The sequence below is a fragment of the Heterodontus francisci genome, chromosome 18 (genome assembly GCF_036365525.1).
Source record: "Heterodontus francisci isolate sHetFra1 chromosome 18, sHetFra1.hap1, whole genome shotgun sequence".
Classification (NCBI taxonomy): domain Eukaryota; kingdom Metazoa; phylum Chordata; class Chondrichthyes; order Heterodontiformes; family Heterodontidae; genus Heterodontus; species Heterodontus francisci.
The window spans coordinates 11,108,920-11,129,641 of NC_090388.1; the positions used below are offsets into that span (position 1 = coordinate 11,108,920).

The 20,722-nt window shown below is 44.7% G+C and overlaps 1 protein-coding gene across 9 annotated transcripts in view; it reads right to left on the reverse strand.

Annotated features, from left to right (window-relative positions):
- Window positions 1-4,225: 4,225 nt before the first annotated feature.
- The window catches only part of LOC137379439 (protein mono-ADP-ribosyltransferase PARP11), a 30,744-nt gene continuing 14,247 nt past the window's right edge, over window positions 4,226-20,722 (reverse strand). For 6 of the 9 annotated variants that reach the window (XM_068050259.1, XM_068050258.1, XM_068050260.1 and 3 more), the window contains 4 exons: window positions 17,162-17,234; window positions 16,951-17,081; window positions 15,020-15,171; window positions 7,793-14,893 (listed from right to left, as the gene is read on the reverse strand). In XM_068050259.1, coding sequence (XP_067906360.1) covers window positions 14,568-14,893; window positions 15,020-15,171; window positions 16,951-17,081; window positions 17,162-17,234 — 682 coding nt within the window. In that variant the 3' untranslated portion in view covers window positions 7,793-14,567. Of the gene's footprint in view, window positions 4,861-5,711; window positions 6,927-7,791; window positions 14,894-15,019; window positions 15,172-16,950; window positions 17,082-17,161; window positions 17,235-20,722 lie in introns of those variants that run through there. The other 3 variants (XM_068050255.1, XM_068050256.1, XM_068050262.1) reach the window with 3 other exon arrangements.

Sequence of the window (20,722 nt, forward strand, 5' to 3'; positions counted from 1 at the left end):
TCAACCAAATTAGAGCTTAAATTTAATAAAATTTCACTTTTTTTTTTAATATAAGGTGGCCTTTTTACCCCAGGCCCCCTTTATATACATATTTTTTTAAAATAACTTTATTAAAAAAACAGATAAACAAAAAACTCAAATTAAAAGGGCATTCTCGGCTTCGACAATGCACTCCAGTCCCTGCGGTGCCCACCGGTCGTGGTAGACCTCAAGCGTACCAGCAGACACCGCATGCTCCTTCTCCAGGGACACCTGGGTGCGAATGTAACCATGGAAGAGGGGCAGGCAATCAGGGAGGACGGACCCGCCCCCCCCCCCCCCCCCCCGACGGCCCGCAGCCTGGACCTGTGAATTGCCACCTTGGCCAGGCCCCTCCGCACCGGGTGCCCAAAGATCAGGAACGTGGGACTGAAGTGCAGCCAGAACTTGAGGAGCAGCCCCTTCAAATACTCAAAGAAGGGCTGCAACCTCACACACTCCGTATATATGTGAAACACGGACTCGTCCAGGCTGCAGAAAGTACAGGCGGCCTGGGAGTCCGTGAACCTACTTAAAAGTCTATTGCACGGGACTGCCCTGTGCAACACCCTCCACCCCAGGTCCCCGATGTAAAGGGGGGGAAAAGACTCCCACGTAGAGAGACCTCCATCGGGGTTTCCCCTCACCACCAGATGGCAACGCGGACCCCCAGGGCATGTCCGGCTGGCTGACGAGGCAAGGAAGTGGAGAGTGTGCAGGAGCAGCCCGTACCGGTAACCCCTCCGTGCCGATTGGAATGGCACGGAGGGCATTTCCGAGAGACGGCTCGGGTTGTGCAGGACCGGCTCCCGAGGAGGGTTTCGGGGCCGGAGTCCGATGAGCAGTTCCGGCCGAGCGGGGGTCAGCTCGGCCAGGAGCACTCCGCACTCCCGAGCTCCCTCACCACCCACAGTGAGGGGCGTCCCGGGAGCTTCGGCTACTCCTCTGCCCGCCAGTCCGTCCCTCGAGTCGGCTGCCCGGACAGCCGAGGCACTCACCTCCGCCGGCGGGGGAGCACCCTGACTGGAGGCGACCATGTTCCAGACTCGGAAGAGATCCCGGTAAAAGAAAGGCAACTCCCTCAGAGAGGCGCAGCTAACGGACTCTGCCGGGAGCTGCGTGTCGTCTTGAAGGCAGTGACACTGGCGGAAAAAATACGTCGCCAGCGCACACCATCGAGGACGCTCGACGTACAGGTATCTCTGCAGGGTCCGAAGGCGGAGAGTCGCAGCCTGGGTGCAGACGCACACCAGCGACTGGCCGCCCTCCTCGATCGGGAGACTCAGGACTGCAGCAGAGACCCAGTGTTTCCTCTTGCCCTAGAAAAAAAAAAAAAAATCGACGAGTTTCTTCTGGATCTTGGTGGCAAATGCAGGGGGCGGGGCCAAAGTGACCAACCTGTACCACAGCATGGAGGCCACCAGTTGGTCTATGACCAGCGCTCGGCCCCTGTAGGAAAGTACTGAGCAGTCCTGTCCAGCGCCCCAGCCGAGCGGTGACTTTCGCCTCCAACTCCTGCCAGTTTGCCGGCCAGGCTTCCTCAGCAGGGCTAAGGTGGACTCCCAGATAGAGGAGGTGCGTGGTGCTCCACGCAAAAGACGTCAACTCCTCCGGCAGGGAATCCACCCGCCACTGACCCACCAGGAGCCCGGAACATTTCTCCCAATTGATCCTCGCGGAGGACGCAGCAGAAAAGGTCTGATGGCAGTCGCGCATCCTCTGCAAGTCAACGGGATCTGTGACCGCGAAGAGCACGTCGTCGGCATAAGCAGAGAGGACGACCCGCATGGCCGGCTCGCGCAGAGTCAATCCCGTCAACCTCCTGCGAAGCAGGCACAGGAAGGGCTCCACGCAGATGGTGTCCAATTGGCCGGACATGGGGCATCCCTGACGCACTCCTCTCCCAAAGCGAAGGGGCGCCGTCAAGGACCCGTTAACCTTGACTAGACACTCTGCGGCGGCATAAAGAAGTTGGACCCGGGCCACGAAATGCGGCCCGAGTCCGAAAGCGCGCAGAGTCCCGAAAAGGTATTAGTGATCCACCCTGTCGAACGCCTTCTCCTGATCAAGGGAGAGAAAGGCGACCGACTGACTCGTCCTCTGGGAAAGATGGATCAGGTCCTGGACCAGGTGGATGTTGTCCTGGATGGACCGGCCCGGGACCGTGTAGGACTGGTCGGGGTGGATCATGTGGGCCAGCAAGGAGCCCAGGCGGGTAGACATAGCCCGGGCAAAGATCTTATAATCCGTGCTGAGGAGGGAGACCAGACGCCAGTTTTTAAGCAGACGGAGATCGCCCCTCTTCGACAGCAGGACGATGACCGACCTGCGCCATGAGAGGCGCATCTCCTCGGTCGCCAGGCATTCCCCCAGGACCCACGCGTAATCGTCCCCCAGGACATCCCAGAACGCCCTGAGGAACTCCACGGTCAACCCATCCAGCCCTGGAGATTTGCCCCGAGAGCTGGTGGATGGCGCCAGTCAGCTCCGACAACGTGAGCGGAGCCTCCAATCCTTCGGCGCCCTCCGGGCTGACTTGTAGCAGGTTCTCCCACAAAGCTCTGCGCGTGTCCTCACTGGACGGATCCAGAGAGAATGCACTGTAATAAGTATGGACCAGGCGGCCCATTCCCTCCGGATCCGTGATGGAGGATCAGTCGTCGGCCAGCAGCTTGATGAGCTGCTTACGGACCCCCCGCCATTTTTCCAGCGAGAAGAAGGGTGAGGCGCGGTCCAAATCTTCCAGGATCTGGATCCACGACCTCACGTACGCGCCTCGGGACCCTATGAGCTGTAGGTCCCTCAGCGTGCCCTTCTTCTCTTTGTACGCCTGCCACAGGGCCAGGTCCGCGACGGCATGACCGAGACGGGACTCCAAGTCGAGCACCTCCCTCTCTAGGCGCCCGATCTCGGCTTCCCGCCTCTTGGTCGACCCCTTCGCGTACTCCTGACAGAAGACGCGGATGTGAGTCTTGCCCACATCCCACCATAGCCTCAAGGAGGGGAAGCCCCCTGTTTCCTTCTCCAGTCGGCCCAGAATCGACAGAACAAGTCCCGGAATCACTCGTCCTCCAGCAGCCGGTTGTTAAAGTGCCAGTACACGGACCCTGCCCACGTGCGGAGCGGAATGAACTCAGCCCACACCAGGTGGTGGTCCGAGCACGGCACCAGCCGCATGGAGGCCAAGACGCGGGTGACGTATGCCTGCGAAAAGTAGAGGCGGTCAATTCGGTACCCTCCTCCTCCGGACCTCCACGTGAAGGCGCTGGAGTCGGGATGGAGATTCCGCCAGACGTCCACCAAGTTGAGGGAGCTGATCGGTTCCCTCAACTTCTCCACCGACGCTTGGCTGCGCTGGGGACCGGAGCGATCCCCCACCTCGAGGGTGCAGTTAAAATCCCCCCCGAGGATGATGCACTCACCGCTATCGATGGAGCTCAAGAGAGCGGACACTTCAAAGAAGCGCGCTTGCAACACACCGGGCCTGGGCGCGTACACGTTCAAAGTGGAGCGGCACGCTACCCAGGCAAACAGCGAGGTGGAGCAAGTGGCCCGGCCCTAGCTCCTTGACCCCTAAGACCTCCGGCTGAAAAGTCGGGGCCAAGATAGCCACCCCACTAGAAATAGAGGTGAGGTGACTCATGTAGACCCCACCCTGCCACTCCAGGAGCTAAGTGGCTTCGTCTCCCGGAACGGTGTGGGTTTCCTGCAGAAAGCTCACCGCATATCTCCCTTCCCTGAATACTGAGAGATTGTGAAATCTGCGGTGAGACCCCCTGCTGCCGTTGATGTTGAGGCTGGCTACGGTTATCTTCATGTCAAAGGTACTTAAAACCTGTCACCAACACCTCACTGTGAGGAGGGAAAAATGTCACCTTTCTTCTTTAAACCCAAGAAAGCGTGTTTGTGCTCGTTTCTTTGCCTTAATAATTGGAAAGCCGTGAACAAAGATTCACCAAGGGGGAGCTAAAAATAGTGTGTTTAAAATTAAACCCCGTTACAGTAAGACCAGGTGAAAGTTGAAAGGGAACTCTAGACCACTCTCTCACCAGTTTGTAACAATAATGAAAGGAGTAGAAGTGAGACACCTTGGAGCTTATGTCCACAGATCAATGAAGAAGGCTGATGGAATGCTTTCCTATACCTCAGTCAGTAAAGAATACAAAAGCAAGAATTTATTGCTGAAACTGTATAAAATACAGCTGGAGTATTGCGTACAGTTCTGGTCACCACATTACAGGAAGAACATAAATGCTCTGGCGAGAGAGAGTACAGAGGAGATTTACAAGAATGTTGCCAGGGCTTGAAAATTGCAGCTATGAGGAAAGATTGGATCGGCTAGGATTCCTTTGAACAGAGGAGGCTGAGCGGTGACTTAATTGAGGTGTACAAAATTATGAGGTGCCTAGATTGAGTCGACAGGAAGGGCCTCTTTCCCCTAGCGGAGAGGTCAATTACCAGAGAGCACACATTTATGATTGGTAGAAGGATTAGAGGGGACATGAGCAAAAACTTTTTCGCCCAGAGGGTGGTGGGTGTCTGGAATTCACTGCCAGGAACAGTGGTGGAAGCGGAAACCCTCAACTCATTAAAAAAAAGTACTAGGACCTGCAGCTGAAGTGCTGTAACCTACAAGGCTACGGACCAGGTGCTAGTAGGTGGGATTAGATTGGACGGCGAGTATTTTTCTCAGCTGGCGCAGACACGATGGGCTGAATGGCCTTCTTCTATATCCGTAACTTTTCTATGGTTCTTTAGTCAAAGTTTTTCCTAATCATATCCGATTATTCCATTCTCCCCTTCGATGAACTGCTAGCCTCCCTAGGAATTATATTTTCTTTCCTAAAAGGGAATCAAAAGTATATCCATCTTACTTTGTAAAATATGCCTCTTACTTACTGTGAGCAGCATATAGAAGATTTACAAATAACAGAGTATTGCTGCCTGCACAGGGATCACACTTGTTTACAATTGTGAAATAATCTTAAAATAGGAACAGGAGGAGGCCATTGAGCCTGTTCTGCCATTCAATTAGATCATAGCTGATCTGTGTCTTTGTTCCAGTTACCTACCTTGGTTCTGTAACTCTTAATATGCATGCATTACAAAAAATACCATCACCTTGTGGGGTCAAAATTCTGCAATTCCCTATGCAATAACACTTTTTTTTATTCATTCACTGGATTTGGGCATGACTGGGTTACTGCTCATCCCTCATTGCCTCAATATAACTAAGGGAATTGCTAGACTATTTCCGAAGGCAGTGAAGAGTCAACCACATTGCTGTGGGCTTGGAGTCACATATAGGCCAGAGCAAGTAGAGATAGTAGATTTCCTTCCCTCAAGGATATTAGTGAACCTGATGGCTTTTTACAACAATGGTAGTTTCATGGTCACAATTACTGCGATTAGCTTTTTATTCCAGATTCATTTAATTCACTGAATTTAAATTTTCCAGCAGCTGAAGTGAGATTTGAATCCTTCTCTCCAGATCACTAGTCCAGGCAACTAGATTATTAGATCAGTAACATAACCACTATGCTACTGTACCTGTACAATTGTGTAAACAACTTCAGCACAGCACCTGCAGTAGTTCAAGGAGAAAGCCCAACACCAGTTTCTCAAAGACAAATAGGGTTGGGCAATCAATACCAGACTTGCCAGTGGCGTCCACATGCGAGAATGAAAAAAAGGATAGGACAGAAAACACATCTTCAGATTAGCAGACTATATTTTGCATCATTCAATTTATGTGAACAATGCCACGGGAGATCCACTGGAATACAAGAAAGGAAGATATTTAGAGTTATGTAGTGCTTCCTAAAAATGTTACATTTAGCATGCCTTGCCAGTGTTTGTTATAAAGACATTAACTGGAAGTGCTGGAAATTCTCAGCAGGTCTGGCAGCATCTGTGCAGAGAGAAACAGAGTTGACGTTTTGAGTCACATCCAACTCCCAATTGGTCTCAGTTGCTGCAATTAAAACTGGACCGAATGATCCAAGCATTAATTTAAAAAATGCAAAGCATTGCACCTTGCAGTCTTAAAGGGAAACACTCTTGTACTTCAGCAGCAAAATACTACTTTATGCATTACATGATAACTGCATCCTTGACTGACCATGAGCAGAACAATTTAAATCCTATAGTGAATACACATCCTAAAACTTTACATACGAATGAAATTCCTCATCATACTTCAGATAGCTATTATTGTCAAATGCAAACTTCTTAGAAACAGTAAACCAATAAAATTGTTCAAAACATCTTTTGATAACATTTCATTCACCATAAAACATTCATGACCTTTAAGTTGCTAGTCAATTACTGTAATTACAAGGCCTGTTTCCTTTGAAAAAGTATTAAATCTGCATGCACTTCATGGCTACATATCTTACTTCCTGGTGTCACATTTGGTCAACTTTCCATCATAATTTATGTTCACATTTATACTGACAAGAACCCATGTAACTTGCATTATGTTGCCATTGGGTAGCGCTGTATTGTCTATCCCCACAAATTGCTCAAAATACTTTGAAAACTTTTAACACTACTTTTCCTCAGTGAGTGAAATTTCTAATGTTCAAAATAGGGTTTAATCTGAACAGAAAACTCAAGTATTTAAATATTTGACAATAACATTCAATTTAACAACTGAATTTTTGTTCACTTCTTTTAATGTCTACAGCAGTTTTTAGTTGAAGGCCCCAACCTCTCTCAAAAGCCAAGGCTGCGACTTCATAGCTTTGCTCAGAGCTGTGGTGCAATGCAACGTATTTGAATCATCAGTCTGAACTTGTGCAGTATACCCAATTTCAAAGGATGCATTAGTACTGTCTAGTTAGCCGTGTTGATGGAATATTTTCCATTAGTGTCTCGCAGTTTCTTCCCAGTGGTTATCACAATTACTTGAAGAAAATGTAGAGGATTAATTTTCAAAGCTTCATTCAGGAGAAGTTGATGGATTTTCTTTTTCCAAAGTGTGTATGTGTGTTCATATACACACTCGTACATATGAAAATATACAGAAAATAACTGCACAGATTACTTACCTGTTGCAGCTTTTGTTTGTGTTCTTAATATACTTCCTGAAGTTTGTAGCTGAGAGACAGTTTTATCAAAGAGAAAGGCACAGAGGGAAAAACCGAGGAGACTGTCTTGCCCTACTTTATGCTAACGATAGTTCACCTTTCAACAAAGGTTGAATTTTAAAATTATCTAATTATCTCACCCATGTCTGTTGACATTTAGAAAAGGTAAATGCTAATAGTTTCTGTTGAAGACAGAGGTTAATTTGGCACCATCCATGAGGGGGGGAGGAGGCGAGGGGGAGGCGAGGAGGAGGATTAAATAAAGGGAGGAGTGAGCAATAGAGAAAAGGGCAGGGGGGAGGAATGGAGGGGACAGACACAGAGGGGTCAGAGAGAGGAGAGAGTGTCTGTTTTTGAGGGACTAAGTGGGAATTAAGTGTAAGGTGGGTAACAGCAGAGCAAAGGGGAGCGCATCATTCAAACAGAAAGATGTAGGGGTAGGAAAAGGATTATAGGCAGGGGACAGTAGATGAAGGGGTAGGGGACACAACAGAAGTGGGGTGTGGGGGTGGGTAGCAACACAGATGTTGGGGAGAGAGCTGCTGAGGGCCATTATTTTCCCCACAACCCCACACAGCTGTCCGTGGTTCCTTGCACAACCAAAGATTCCATGCACCCCCAACCCCATACCTGAAAGAAAGCATTACAAAGAGAACAGCAGAAGATGGAGAAAAGCAGAAGAGGGGATAAGATCAATGAACATGGGAGTGCTGGAGAGGAAGAGAGAGTGAAACATAAATACAGCAGGCAGGTAAAGAGAGAGAGATCATTTGCAATGTTATGGGATATCAATTAATAAATCAAAGTCTTTGGTTTAGTATTAGAGGAAGAATGGGAATTTAATCACTAAAACACTGTATAAATCTTAGAATACCATGTTATAAAAATGCAATTTGACGGAGTCACCAGTAATAATGCATTTTGAGCAATAAAGAGGTTATCGGCTATAATAGTCTTTCACCTCATGCATGCTCTTCACCCTCAAGACATCACACAAATTGTCGCACTTTATGACAGGTGCAAAGTAGTTTTATTTATTTATTTTTTTAAAAAGAAAATAGCCAGACTTTGACATGGAGCCTGAAATATATTACCTCTGCTTCATTCTGGTAAAGTTACAAGCACCTACAATTACCTGGAAGTACTTGAATTACAGGAAGTACTTGAGCAATAACTTGAAAAGGCATAAAAGACCACAACATTAACCACTTTAGCCAAGGGTCTGGGAGGAACTCCTATACTTACAAATCTTGCTCAAGGTGTCACTTAATACTACTGTTCTGCACCTATCATCTATCTCAAATAATGAATTAAATGCATTTACATTGCCAATTCTTTTCAGTTTTTTAAAAACCTGGATGATTTTTTTTTTTAAAAAGTTCTACAACTCCCCTTCATTATTTAGACAGCAATGTGGTTCCAAGGGGCGGCACAGTGGCGCAGTGGTTAGCACCGCAGCCTCACAGCTCCAGGGACCCGGGTTCAATTCTGGGTACTACCTGTGCGGAGTTTGCAAGTTCTCCCTGTGTCTGCGTGGGTTTCCTCCGGGTGCTCCGGTTTCCTCCCACATGCCAAAGACTTGCAAGGTTGATAGGTAATTGGCCATTATAAATTGCCCCTAGTATAGGTAGGTGGTAGGGAAATATATAGGGACAGGTGGGGATGTGATAGGAATATGGGATTAGTGTAGGATTAGTATGAATGGGTGGTTGATGGTCGGCACAGACTCGTGGGCCGAAGGGCCTGTTTCAGTGCTGTATCTCTAAACTAAACGTCAAATCAAGCTGCACTTCAGGACTTGAGTGCATAATCTAAGCTAACACTTCAGAGCGGTACGAGGAGAGTGCTGCATTGTCAGAGGTGCAGTCAGATTCGACAGGTCACATCTGTTTGTTCACATTGGAGTAAAATGGCACTTTTGGAAGAGGAACTGGGAATTTTTCCTATCAACACCCCAAAGAGATTAATTGACTATTCGCCTCATTTGCTATTTTTAGGATCCTTGCGTATAAATTAACTGTTTCATTAGCCAACATAACAGTGACGCTATTTGAAATAATTAATTCATTAGCTGTGAAGTACTTTAGGATGCCCTGGTGATATGAAAAGAACTATATACATGCAAGCTCGCTCTTTGTTAGAACTGCAAGTCACATTCTTGTTACTCTCCAACACATTGGTGTCTTTATGAATTAATAGTACTCAAAACTCCACTAATATTCCAAATTTAACCCCTCCAAGTATTGAGAGTTCTGGTCAAATGTTTTCAAGGATATGATTAACCTTGTTTATAATGACTTCACATTGCCCAGATACTTTCAGTGAGTGATCAATAATCACACCCAAATCCTTTCCCATTTGTACAATTAAACATATAGTCATGGTTTACATAATTCATAATTCCAACTATACACATATTTACATTGAAATCCATCTGCAATTCCTTAGCCTATTGATTTAATTGGTCAAAATCCCTTTGAGCCATCATGTACTGATGAGTCAGTGTCATTTATGGTACAGAAGGTGGCCATTCAGCCCATCAAGTGCATTCTGGCTCGCCAGAGTTTTTCAGTCTGTCCCACTCCCCCACTCAATCCCCATAGGCCTGCAAATTTACTTCCTTCAAGTGCCTATCCAATATCCTCTTGAAGTCAATGACTGTCTTCACTTCCACCACCCCAGGTCATTATCACTCGTTGCATAAAAACGCTCTTCCTCATATTCCCCCTGCACCTCTTGCCCAAAACTTTCAATCTGTCTCCCCTTGTCCTTGTACCATTAGTTAATGGGAACAGTTTTTCCTTGTCGAACTCATCTAAGCCTGTCACAATCTTGTGCATTTCTATTAAAACTCCCCTCAATTTCCCTTGTTCCAAGGAAAACAAACCCAGTTTTTCCAACCTAACCTTGTAACTAAAATCCTCCATCGTTGAATCCTTCTGGTAAATCTCCTCTGCACCCTCACATCCTTCCTAAAGTGTGACCAGAACTGGATGCAATATTCCACTTGAAAGTTAACCAGAGGTTCAGCATAACTTCCCTGCTTTTGTACTCAATGCCTCGGTTTGATAAGGCTCCTGAGAAGCAGCTTCAGATGTTTTACTACATCAAAGGCGCTATATAAATGCAAGTTGTTATTCCCAGGTGGCAGGGCAAGGCGCGTAATGGCAGGGTGGGAAAACCTTCAGGAAAGGCAAGTTGTGCAGTCTTAGGTTGTGGTTCATGTTTATTACAGCACTGAAGGAGGCTATTGACCCATCGTGTCTGCACCGGCTCTCTGAATGAGCAATTCACTTCGTGCCACGCCCCAGCCTTAACCCTGTAACCTTGCATGCTCTTTCTTTTTAGAGAACAGTCCAATTCCCTTTTTGAATGCCTCAATTGAACCTGCCTGTACTACACTCAGGCAATGCATTTCAGACCTTAACCACTCGCTGTGTGAAAAGTTTTTCCTCATGTCGCTTTTGCTTCTCACGCCAATCACTTTAAATCTGTGCCCTCTCATTCTCGATCCTCTCACAATTGGGAACAGTTTTGTCTAGACCCATGATTTTGAGCACCTATCAAATCTCCTCCCAACTTTTTCTCCAAGGAGAACAGCCCCAGCTTCTCCAATCTATCGAAGTTACTGAAGTCCCTCTTCTCTGCAATCTTTTAATCTTTAAATCTTTTTTGCATCTTCTCTTACACCTGCACAACCTTCCTAAAGTGTGGTGCCCAGAATTGGACACAATACTCCAGTTAAGGTCAAACCAGTGTTTTCATAAAAGTTAATCATAACTTCCTTGCTTTCATACCCTGCCTCTTTTTATAAAAACCCAGGATCCAGTATGCCTTTAACTGCTTTCTCAACCTGCCCTACTACTTCAACGATTTGTGCATATATAACTCCTAAGTCCCTCTGCTCCTGCACCCCCTTTTAGAATAGTATCCTTTAATTTTATTGCCTCTCCTTGCTCATTCTACCAAAATCACTTCACACTTCTCTGCATTAAATTTCATCTGCCTCGTGTCCACCCATTCCACCAGCCTGTCTACATCCTCTTGAAGTCTATCACTATCCTCACAGTTCACAATACTTGCAAGTTTCGAATCATCTGCAAATTTTGAAATTGTGCCCTATATACCCAAGTCTAGGGCATTAGTATAGAAGAAAAGCAGTGGTCCTGGTACCAATCCCTGGGTAGCCCCAATGTATACCTTCCTCCAGTCCGAAAAACAACCGGACTACTCCATTTCATGTCACTCAGACAACTTCATATCCATGCTGCCACTGCCCTTTATATTCCATCAGTTTCAACTTTGCTGATAAGTCTACTATGTGGAACTTTATTAAACGTCTTCTGAAGGTCCATATATAACTGCATTACCCTCAGCAATCCTATGTTACCTCAATCAAGTTAGACACAGATTTGTTAAGGGCAAATTGTGCTGGGTTTCCTCAATTAATCCACACTTGTCCAAATGACTGTTCATTTTGTCCCAGATTATTGTTTCTAAAAGCTCTCCAACCAATATTAAACTGTCTGGCCTATAGTTGCTGGGTTTACCCTTACACCATTTTTTTTTTGAACGAGGGTGTAACATTTGCAATTCTCCAGCCCTCTGGCATCACCCCTGTATCTAAGGGGGATTGGAAGATTATTGTCAGTTCCGCCACAATTTCCTTCCTTACTTTCCTCAGTATCCTCGGATACATCCCATCCAGTCCTGGTGACTTATCAATTTTAAGTACAAGTACTTTAAGTATGCCTTTCTAATACCTCCTATTTATCAATTCCGAGCCCAGTGTCTCAACTACCTCCTCTTTCAGCAGCATCATGTTCTTGGTAAAGACAAGTGAAGAGTACTTATTTAGTACCTCAGCCATTCTCTCTGCCTCCAATGCACAGATCCCTTTTTTGGTCTCTAATTAGCCCCACCCCTCCTCTTACTACCCTTTTAATATTTATATGTTTATAGAAAACTTTTGGATTCCTTTTAATGTTAGCTGCTAGTCTCTTTTACTCTCTTTGCTTCTCTCATTTCCATTTTCACTTTCCCCTTGAACTTTCTACATTCAGTTCTCAACTGTATTATCCACCTGAGATCGGTCATACACACCCTTTTTCTGCTTCAACATACGCTATCTCTTTCATCATGCAGGGAGCTCTGGCTTTGCTTCCCCTACCTTTACTCTTCATGGGAATGTACTTCATCTGTCCCTGAAACATCTCTTCTTTCAAGGCCGCCAGCCAAGCTTTGATTCCAATTTACCAATGGGACAGATTCATTATCACTGAAATTGGCCCTCCTCCAAATATGTATTTTTAACTCTAGATTGCTCCTGGTCCTTTACCATAGCTAACATAAACCTTATGATACAATGATTACCGTTGCCTTGTTCCGCTACCGACACCTGATCCACTCGACCCACCTTATTCCCTAGAATCAGATCCAGCAATGCCACCTTCCTCATTGGGCTGGAAACCTACTGATCAAGAAAATTCTCCTGAACACACTTCAGTAACTCTTTTCCCCCACCCCCCTCCACCACCCTGTCCTTTACAGTATTACTATCCCGTTTATATTAGGATAATTAAAGTCCCCCTTTATCACTACTCTCTAGTTTTGCACTTGATATTTTCTGGTCCCTTTCCATAATTACTCTCCACTAAATTATGTTGCGGTCACTGTTAACTGGATGCTCTTCTACTGTAACACACCACTTATCTTACTTCACTTCCCAGAACCAGATCCAACACTCCTTCCTTCTAGTCATTTGGTAGTACTGAACTTGAGTATTGATGAAAATGAGAGACATTTTGTCGAAGCTTTTCGTCTTGCACGCATCAGGACAATCCGCAATACTACCAATGTAAGGGAAAGCAATAAATTTACAGTGTATGAGAAACGTGTGCTGATTGGTGCCTTCTCTATGGCAACACCTCTACCAATTTATGGTGACTGACCGTTAACTGCCAAGCTTTGTTGAAATTTAAACCAGACAGTTTGACTGATTGGTCAAAGCATTGCCCTGGGGAATGAACCAGCGAATGGCTTATTTTGTTCAGCTGAAACAGGTGCAATGTGTGTACATGTTCTTTCTGTCCGCAAAGAACAGGGCCCTGTGTATTAATATGTAACTTCCAGTATGCACAAATGTGCCACACTGAAAGCCCTACTGACAATCTTAAATTGGTTGTCAGCGTAATTCTTAGCACACTGAGGATTATTTAGCAAATGTTGTCCAATCGCAGAATCACATCTAATGTTGGACACTGTGTATTGGGTTTTGCAAGCATGGGCTGGTTGGGTATGGCCTGTACCTTGCCCATTGCAAACAGCGGAAGGGACATGTTGTTTGATACAATCTGCCAGTTGTTGGGCTGTACGGCCTATATACCTAGCAGCACACTGGCATTGAAATTCATGCATCACATTATTAATTTATGTGGTAGGCAGAATGTCTTTTTGGCTTAATGGCAGCATCCCGTTACTGGCGAACACCACATGTGCTGCTACTGCACAGTAGCAGCGTGAAACAGCTAGCTTCACCTGTTGCTCAAATTTTTGGGATACGTTACCCTTCCAGGGTAAACGGGGAGGTAGACTGGGCACTTTTCAGCGTCGAAAATGACAGCCTTACACCCGTTCGTAAGTTTGCACGATATACAGCGAGAAATGATCAAATCAGGGTAGCCATTATCACGCAGGATGCCTTTGATTCGCCCTATTTTAGCATCAAGCTTGCATGGCGAGCAAATGCCTCGGGCAATATTTACAAGGTTGCCGATAAAGCCAATCTTATAGCCCGTAGAACTGTAAGAATCCCAACACATCTATTGACCAGTGAAGGCAAGCTTGCGGTAGTCCTGAGGTTGTGAAAGGCATTGTATAAATCCAAGCCTTCCTATTTTTCCTGGTCCATTGAGATCCTGGTGCATTCTGAGGGACTGGGGTATGTTAACAGATGCCACAAATGTCCTGATGCAGCTCGGCTGCTTTGGAATAGCGGGAATCCCACAGGATAATCCAGCCAGGATAAAGGTAGGTCCAGGGCGAGATGGTGGGGGCTGTGCTCACGGGAAGGGGGAGCCACAGGACCCCTGCCCCTCTTTGTCCCAACAATGGCCTCTTCTCCCATTCTTTCAAGATCTACTGAGCAGAACGGAAGGTCAACATCAGATACTCTGCTCAATGGGCCATCACAATGTCATCAGGGTCCGACATACATGGTAGGGCCCAAATTTATAGAGATTCATAAGGCTCCTGCTTGATTCAGGCAGCTGCCTTGACCACCCAATGGGAAGTCCCAAAGTTAAGTCCAACACCTCCATAACCACTCCACCAGTGCCCATTTTCTGACAGGCTAGAGAGTCAAAAATCAGCCTCGAAATTCAAGAAATGGTTACATTTCTATCATTACATTATATTATTTAATTACCTTAGCCAGCTTTTCCTTGTTTCTTCTTGTGATTAAGTGAATTCAATTAGGTATTCTGGATAAATATGGTTAGAATCAAATATTACAAAAATTTTTGGATTCCATTTGTTGTCGACACAGCTGTCATACAAGTTCACCAGACTTCCATCTTTTGAAGGAGGCCGAATATATTTGGGGTCTCCGGTAATATAGTCGCCCACGAGTACTCGAGCAAGAAACATTGTTTTAAATTGCGACCTCCACCTATGTGGTGCAGACGGGGACAGCATCGTCCCCGGAGGTTGCAAGGACGACTCATTCTTTTCATCGATGCGGCAGTAACGGCTGGAGTACGAAGAGTCACGAGCAAAATAAGTCCCTGTATAAAGATTCAAAATGTACCTGAATACACTACTTATTCTTTGGATATAAAATTCCAATTATACAATTTTACTTGATAAAATGTGTAAATCCTTGTGAAATTGCCAGTATAATTGCTACTTACCTTTTCCATATACTGTAGCATGCAATCCATTTATTCTCCAGTCAAAATTCTGTGAACATATTGCTTCTACAAATTCATTGCCTGTACCATGAAAGAGCATTCTCTCATTCAGTTCGATCCCATTTCTCATTTTCTTCAAATGAACTTTTTTTCTGGGAAAGGAAAATTAAAAGTCAAAATATCAATTTGAAAATATCTAGACAAGAATGTCTGCATTTACACTATTGTATTCAACACACACTAGAACTTGGATGTTGGGCTCCATATTGGGACTGATCTGAACCATGGACATAATCAGACAACAGAATATAATTCATGCAGTAAAACAGGTTGCACTGCAACGAAGGCAATTACAAATTCTCAAAAATCCATAATTCAAGTTAAACTAGTAGGCATTCAGAAATGCATGAGCTAGTCAAGGCCAGTCAGCATGGATTTATTAAGGGCAAGTTGTGCTTAACAAATTTAATGGAATATTTTGAAGTAACCAAATATAGAAAAGGATTGCAGTAGACATGGAGTTCATGGATTTTCAAAAGTGTTTGAGAAAGTCAATCACGTTCAGGGGCTCAAATACACAGAGACCCAGGGGGGGTCAGGATAAAGAGATAACCCAAGTCACACACCATCCTGACTTGGAAATAGATCAGCTGTTCCTTCACTGATGCTGGGTCAAAATCTTGGAACCCCCTTCCTAACAGCAGTACTTACACCACAAGGGTTGTAGTGGTTAAAGAGGCAGATCACCACCACCTTCTCAAGGACAATTAGGGATGGGCAATATCTGCTGGCCTTCCCAGCGTTGCTCACATTCCATGAAAATTCTTTTTAAAATGTGTCAAGTTGCTTCACCACACCCTAATTTCTGTTACTGTCTAAAAAATAAGCATTGCTATAGTTTGAGAGAGTTTGTCATGCTGGAAAGTGAGAGAGAAGAGATCCATGATTTGAATTGATTTACTATTTTGTCACCATTTGAACTATCGAGATCCCGATTTATTTCAGCAGGTTAAAATTTTGTTAAACAGAATATTTACACACATATGCATCACAGATATAAATAACTAGATATTCAAAAATGTTGCATGGCTATAATCTGGACTTATATTACAGATATTCAAACAAACACATTAAACTTGTAGAATAAAAAATAAAAATTTCCTGGTAAATTTCAGCAAAAGAGTGGAGTTGCACTGTTTTCTCTGAGGAAATTCGCACATAACTGATTTATGCTGGTTTTACACAAACATTGCTGCTCATAAATTCCCTTGTTCATTTGTACCACCCCAGAATCTGTCGATTCCCCACTGATCTCATTAGCAAAGCTCTGCCTACATGCAAAAAAAATACAAAGGAAAGCAAATTTCCAGCATTTATGCTGGTTCTGAAATGGTGGAAGCTTGTATGTAAAACTTCAGGTGCAACAGGTTTTATAGCTTTTAAAAAAAATTTCCTTATTGACATCCGCGTTGTATTTCCTACAACTGAATATTTTTATGGCACCAAAATTAAAAAGTTTGCACAATTAAATTTTCTTAAACATGATGTGCCTAATGTGGGATAATTGATGGTTTGATGACTTCAAACATTTTCCATAACATGAATCAGATACAGGGTTAAAGATAGAGGAAAAATGTCCTCAGGCCTGCATGTCAACATTGATTTAACATAATTGACAATTACAACGCGGATGTCAATAAGGAATTTTTTTTTTTTATGGACATAAAAACCAGCATAAATCTTGGTGCAAGACAGATCGAGGAAACTCTTGTCCAAAATATGACCAACATTATTCATTACTTTTATCCACATCCATAGAAAAAGAACTCAGTCCATTCTGATGAATCAAAGACAGACAGATTTCTCTCATGGAGAAAAGATGTTGAAAGAAATGAAACAAACAAAATGACAATACATCCCGTGTGTATTACCTGCAATAGAATTCCCACAAGTCTAAATTCTGAATTCTTTGAACTTTCTTGATTCGATTCTGATCCATTGTTTGTCCGAAAAGTTTAGCGACTTCCTGATATTCATTTGAAGCTTTGTGCAATGGACTGAGCTAAAACAAAGTTTATAATTTAATTTGATCGGTTACGATGCATACACGGCTTCTGAAATAAGTTGCCTGAACTGACCTACCTGATAAGGTTTGTCTCTGTCTATATTGTCCCAATGTAAAGGTATGGGGATTTCTTCATTTCCACATATAAAACTTTGAAAAAATATCACAGACAATAAAATGTTAACATTCAACAGTATAAATTAATGAATACAAAATACAGATATATTAACCACACACTGTTTACTAAACATCGCACTCTATGACACATAATCTGGACCACAGTTTCTCAAACTGGGGACCGTAGAGACATTCCAGGCAGTCCACAAAATATTTGAGCAGTATACAAACGAGCGTCAGCTGGTGAGGGCTTGGTGTGAACTGGAAGCGGAATGCGGCTGCCACATGCACAGTGTAGAGTGAGCTGGCAGTCTCATCCTGGAAGGGAGCATGCATGGAGGAGCACAGAGAGCAGCAGGTAAATCACCAGGGAGAACCACAGTTACCAAGGCTGGTGGGGGGCCAGGCGAGTTCAGCCTTGTTCAAAAGAGGGGAGATTTTGTTTTAAAACTAAAACTCAAAAAAAAAAGGGTGCCAAAATGCCAGCTCATCCAGGTATTCTAGTTTAGATGGGAAGGGGTGAATGGGTCTGTGATTACTTGTCCACTTGAGAAGGGGTCCATTGACCAAAAAAGGTTTGAGAACCACTGATTTCATCTGACACTCCAATCTCATACTGAGGTCCTGTTTGCCTGTGCTGGTGGATGTTAAAAATGTTCTTAAGAAAAGCTAAGAGTTCTCATCAACATTCCTTAACCAATTGCACAAAGAAAAAAAAAGACAGTCATCTCATTACCAGTTTGTGACATTTTGCTATATGCAAAATGACTGCCAGGTTTATCGACAAAACATCAGACACTGCAGTACACAGTAAATCTATTAAATCTTCAAATGTTACAGCATAGAAACAAGCCAATCAACTCTGCACCTATGATTTTCTCCAAGAGCTTTCTAGTCTAATGGTACATATCTCCATCACCTTTTCAAATACTAAATTAATTTGCTTTTAAAAGAACTTAAGTGCTCTGTTTCACAACGGTTTGTGGCAGATATTTCACATTCCAACCACACTCTATGCAAAGACATGGTTTCTAACCTTTCAGATTCTTTTCTTACATTTGAGGAGAGGCATTGATGTAGTGGTAATGTCACTGGACTAGTAACCCAGAACCCCAGGCTAATGCTCTGGGGACATGGGTTCAAATCTCACCACGACAGATGGTAAATTTGAAGACAATTAATAAACTCTAGAATTAAAATCTACTCTAATAGACACCATGAAACTATTGTCAATTGTTGCAAAAACCCATCTGGTTCACTAATGTCCTTTAGAGATGGAAATCTGCAGTTCTTACCTGGTCGGACCTACGTGACTCCAGACCTGCAGCAATATGGTTGACTCTTAACTGCCCTCTGAAATGGCCTAACAAGCCACTCAGTTGTATCAAACCAGTACGAAGTCGAAGAAAAGGAATGAAACTGGACGGACCACCTGGCACGACCTCAGCAGTTGAAACAACAACGGTAAACCCAGCCCTGTCGACCCTGCAAAATGTTCCTTACTAACATCTGGGGGCTTATGCCAAAATTGGGAGAGCTGTTCCACAGACTAGTCAAGCAACGGCCTGACATAGTCAGTCATACTCACGGAATCATACCTTACAGACAACGTCCCAGACACCGCCATCACCATCCCTGGGTATGTCTTGTCCCAGCGGCAGGACAGACCCACCAGAGGTGGCGGCACAGTGGTATACAGTTGGGAGGGAGTTGCCCAGGGTGTCCTCAACATTGACATCAAACCCCATGAAATATCATGGCATCAGGTCAAACATGGGCAAGGAAAACTCCTGCTGATTATCACCTCAGCTGATGAATCAGTGCTTCTCCAAGTTGAAAACCACAAGGGCACAAAACGTATTCTGGATGGGGGACTTCAATGTTCATCACCAGGAGTGGCTTAGTAGCGTCACTACTGACCAAGCCCTAAAGGACATAGCTGCTAGACTTGGGTATGCGGCAGGTCATGAGGAAAACAAGAGGGAAAAATCGACCTCACCATGTCCTCACCAATCTACCTGTCGTAGATGCATCTGTCCATGACACTATGGCAAGAGTGACCGCCGCACAGTCCTTGTGGAGACGACGTCCCGTCTTCACGTTGAGGATACTCTCCATTCTGTTGTGTGGCACTACCACTGTGCTAAATGGGGTAGATTTCAAACAGATCTGGCAACTCAAAACTGGGTCTCCATGAGGCACTGTGGGCCATCAGCAGCAGCAGAGTTGTATTCAAATGCAATCTGTAACTTCATGGCACAGCATATTTTCCACTCTACAACTACCATCAAGCCGGGGGACCAACTCTGGTTCAAAAGAAGAGTGCAAGAAGGCATGCCAGGCATACCTAAAAATATGTGAAGCTACAATACAGGACTACGGGCATGTCAGACAGCAGGAATCGGGGTCAGTTACTTCCCACAGAATTCCCAACCTCTGACCTGCTCTTGCAACCAATTTATGTGACTGCTCCAGTTCAGTTTCAGGTCGATGGTAACCTCCAAGACATTGATAGTGGAGATTCAGCGATGGTAATGCCACTGAACGTCAAAAGGAAATGGTTAGATTCTCCCTTATTGGTGATCATCATTGCCTGGCACTTGTGTGGCACAAATGTTAGTTGCCAGTTACCAGACCAAGCCTGAAGGTTGTCCAGGTCTTGCTGCATTTGGACATAGACTGTTTCAGTATCTGAGGAGTTGCAAATGGTACTGAACATCGTACAACCATCAGCGAACGCCCCATTTCAAACCTTACGACGGAAGGAAAGTAATTGATGAAGATACTGAAGATGCTTGGGCCGAGGACACTACCCCGAGGAACCCTTGCAGCAATGCCCTGAGGCTGAGATGATTGACCTCCAACAACCGCAACCATCATCCTTTGTGCTAAGTATGACTCCAACTAGTGGAGAATTTTCTCCTCGATTCTCATTGTCTTCAGTTTGGCTAGGCTTCCTTGATGCTCAGTCAAATACTGCCTTGATATCCAGGGCAATCACTTTCACTTCACCTCCTGAGTTCAGCTCTTTTGTCCATGTTTGGACCGTGGCTGTAATGAGATCAGGAGCAAAGAGGCCCGGGCAGAAATCAAATTGAGCATTGGCAAGCAGATTACTGCTGTTTCTGTCGCACTTGATAGCACAGTCAACAACACCTTCCATCACTTTGCTGATGATAGAGAGTAGACCAAGGGGCAGTAACTGACCAGATTGGATTTGTCCTGCTTTTTGTGGACAGGACATACCGTCAATTTTCCACATTATCGGGGAGATGCTGGTGTTATAGTTGTACTGGAACAGCCTGGCTAAGGGTGCAGCTAGTTTTGCAGCAAAGTCTTTAGAACTGCAGCCAGGATGTTATTAGGACTCATAGCTTTTGCAACATCCATTGTCTTCAGCCATTTCTTGTTATCACACGGAGTGAATCAGATTAGCTGAAGACTGGCATCTGTGATGCTGGGGACCTCAGGAGCAGGCAGAGATGGATCATCCACTCAGCACTTCTGGCTGAAGATGGTCA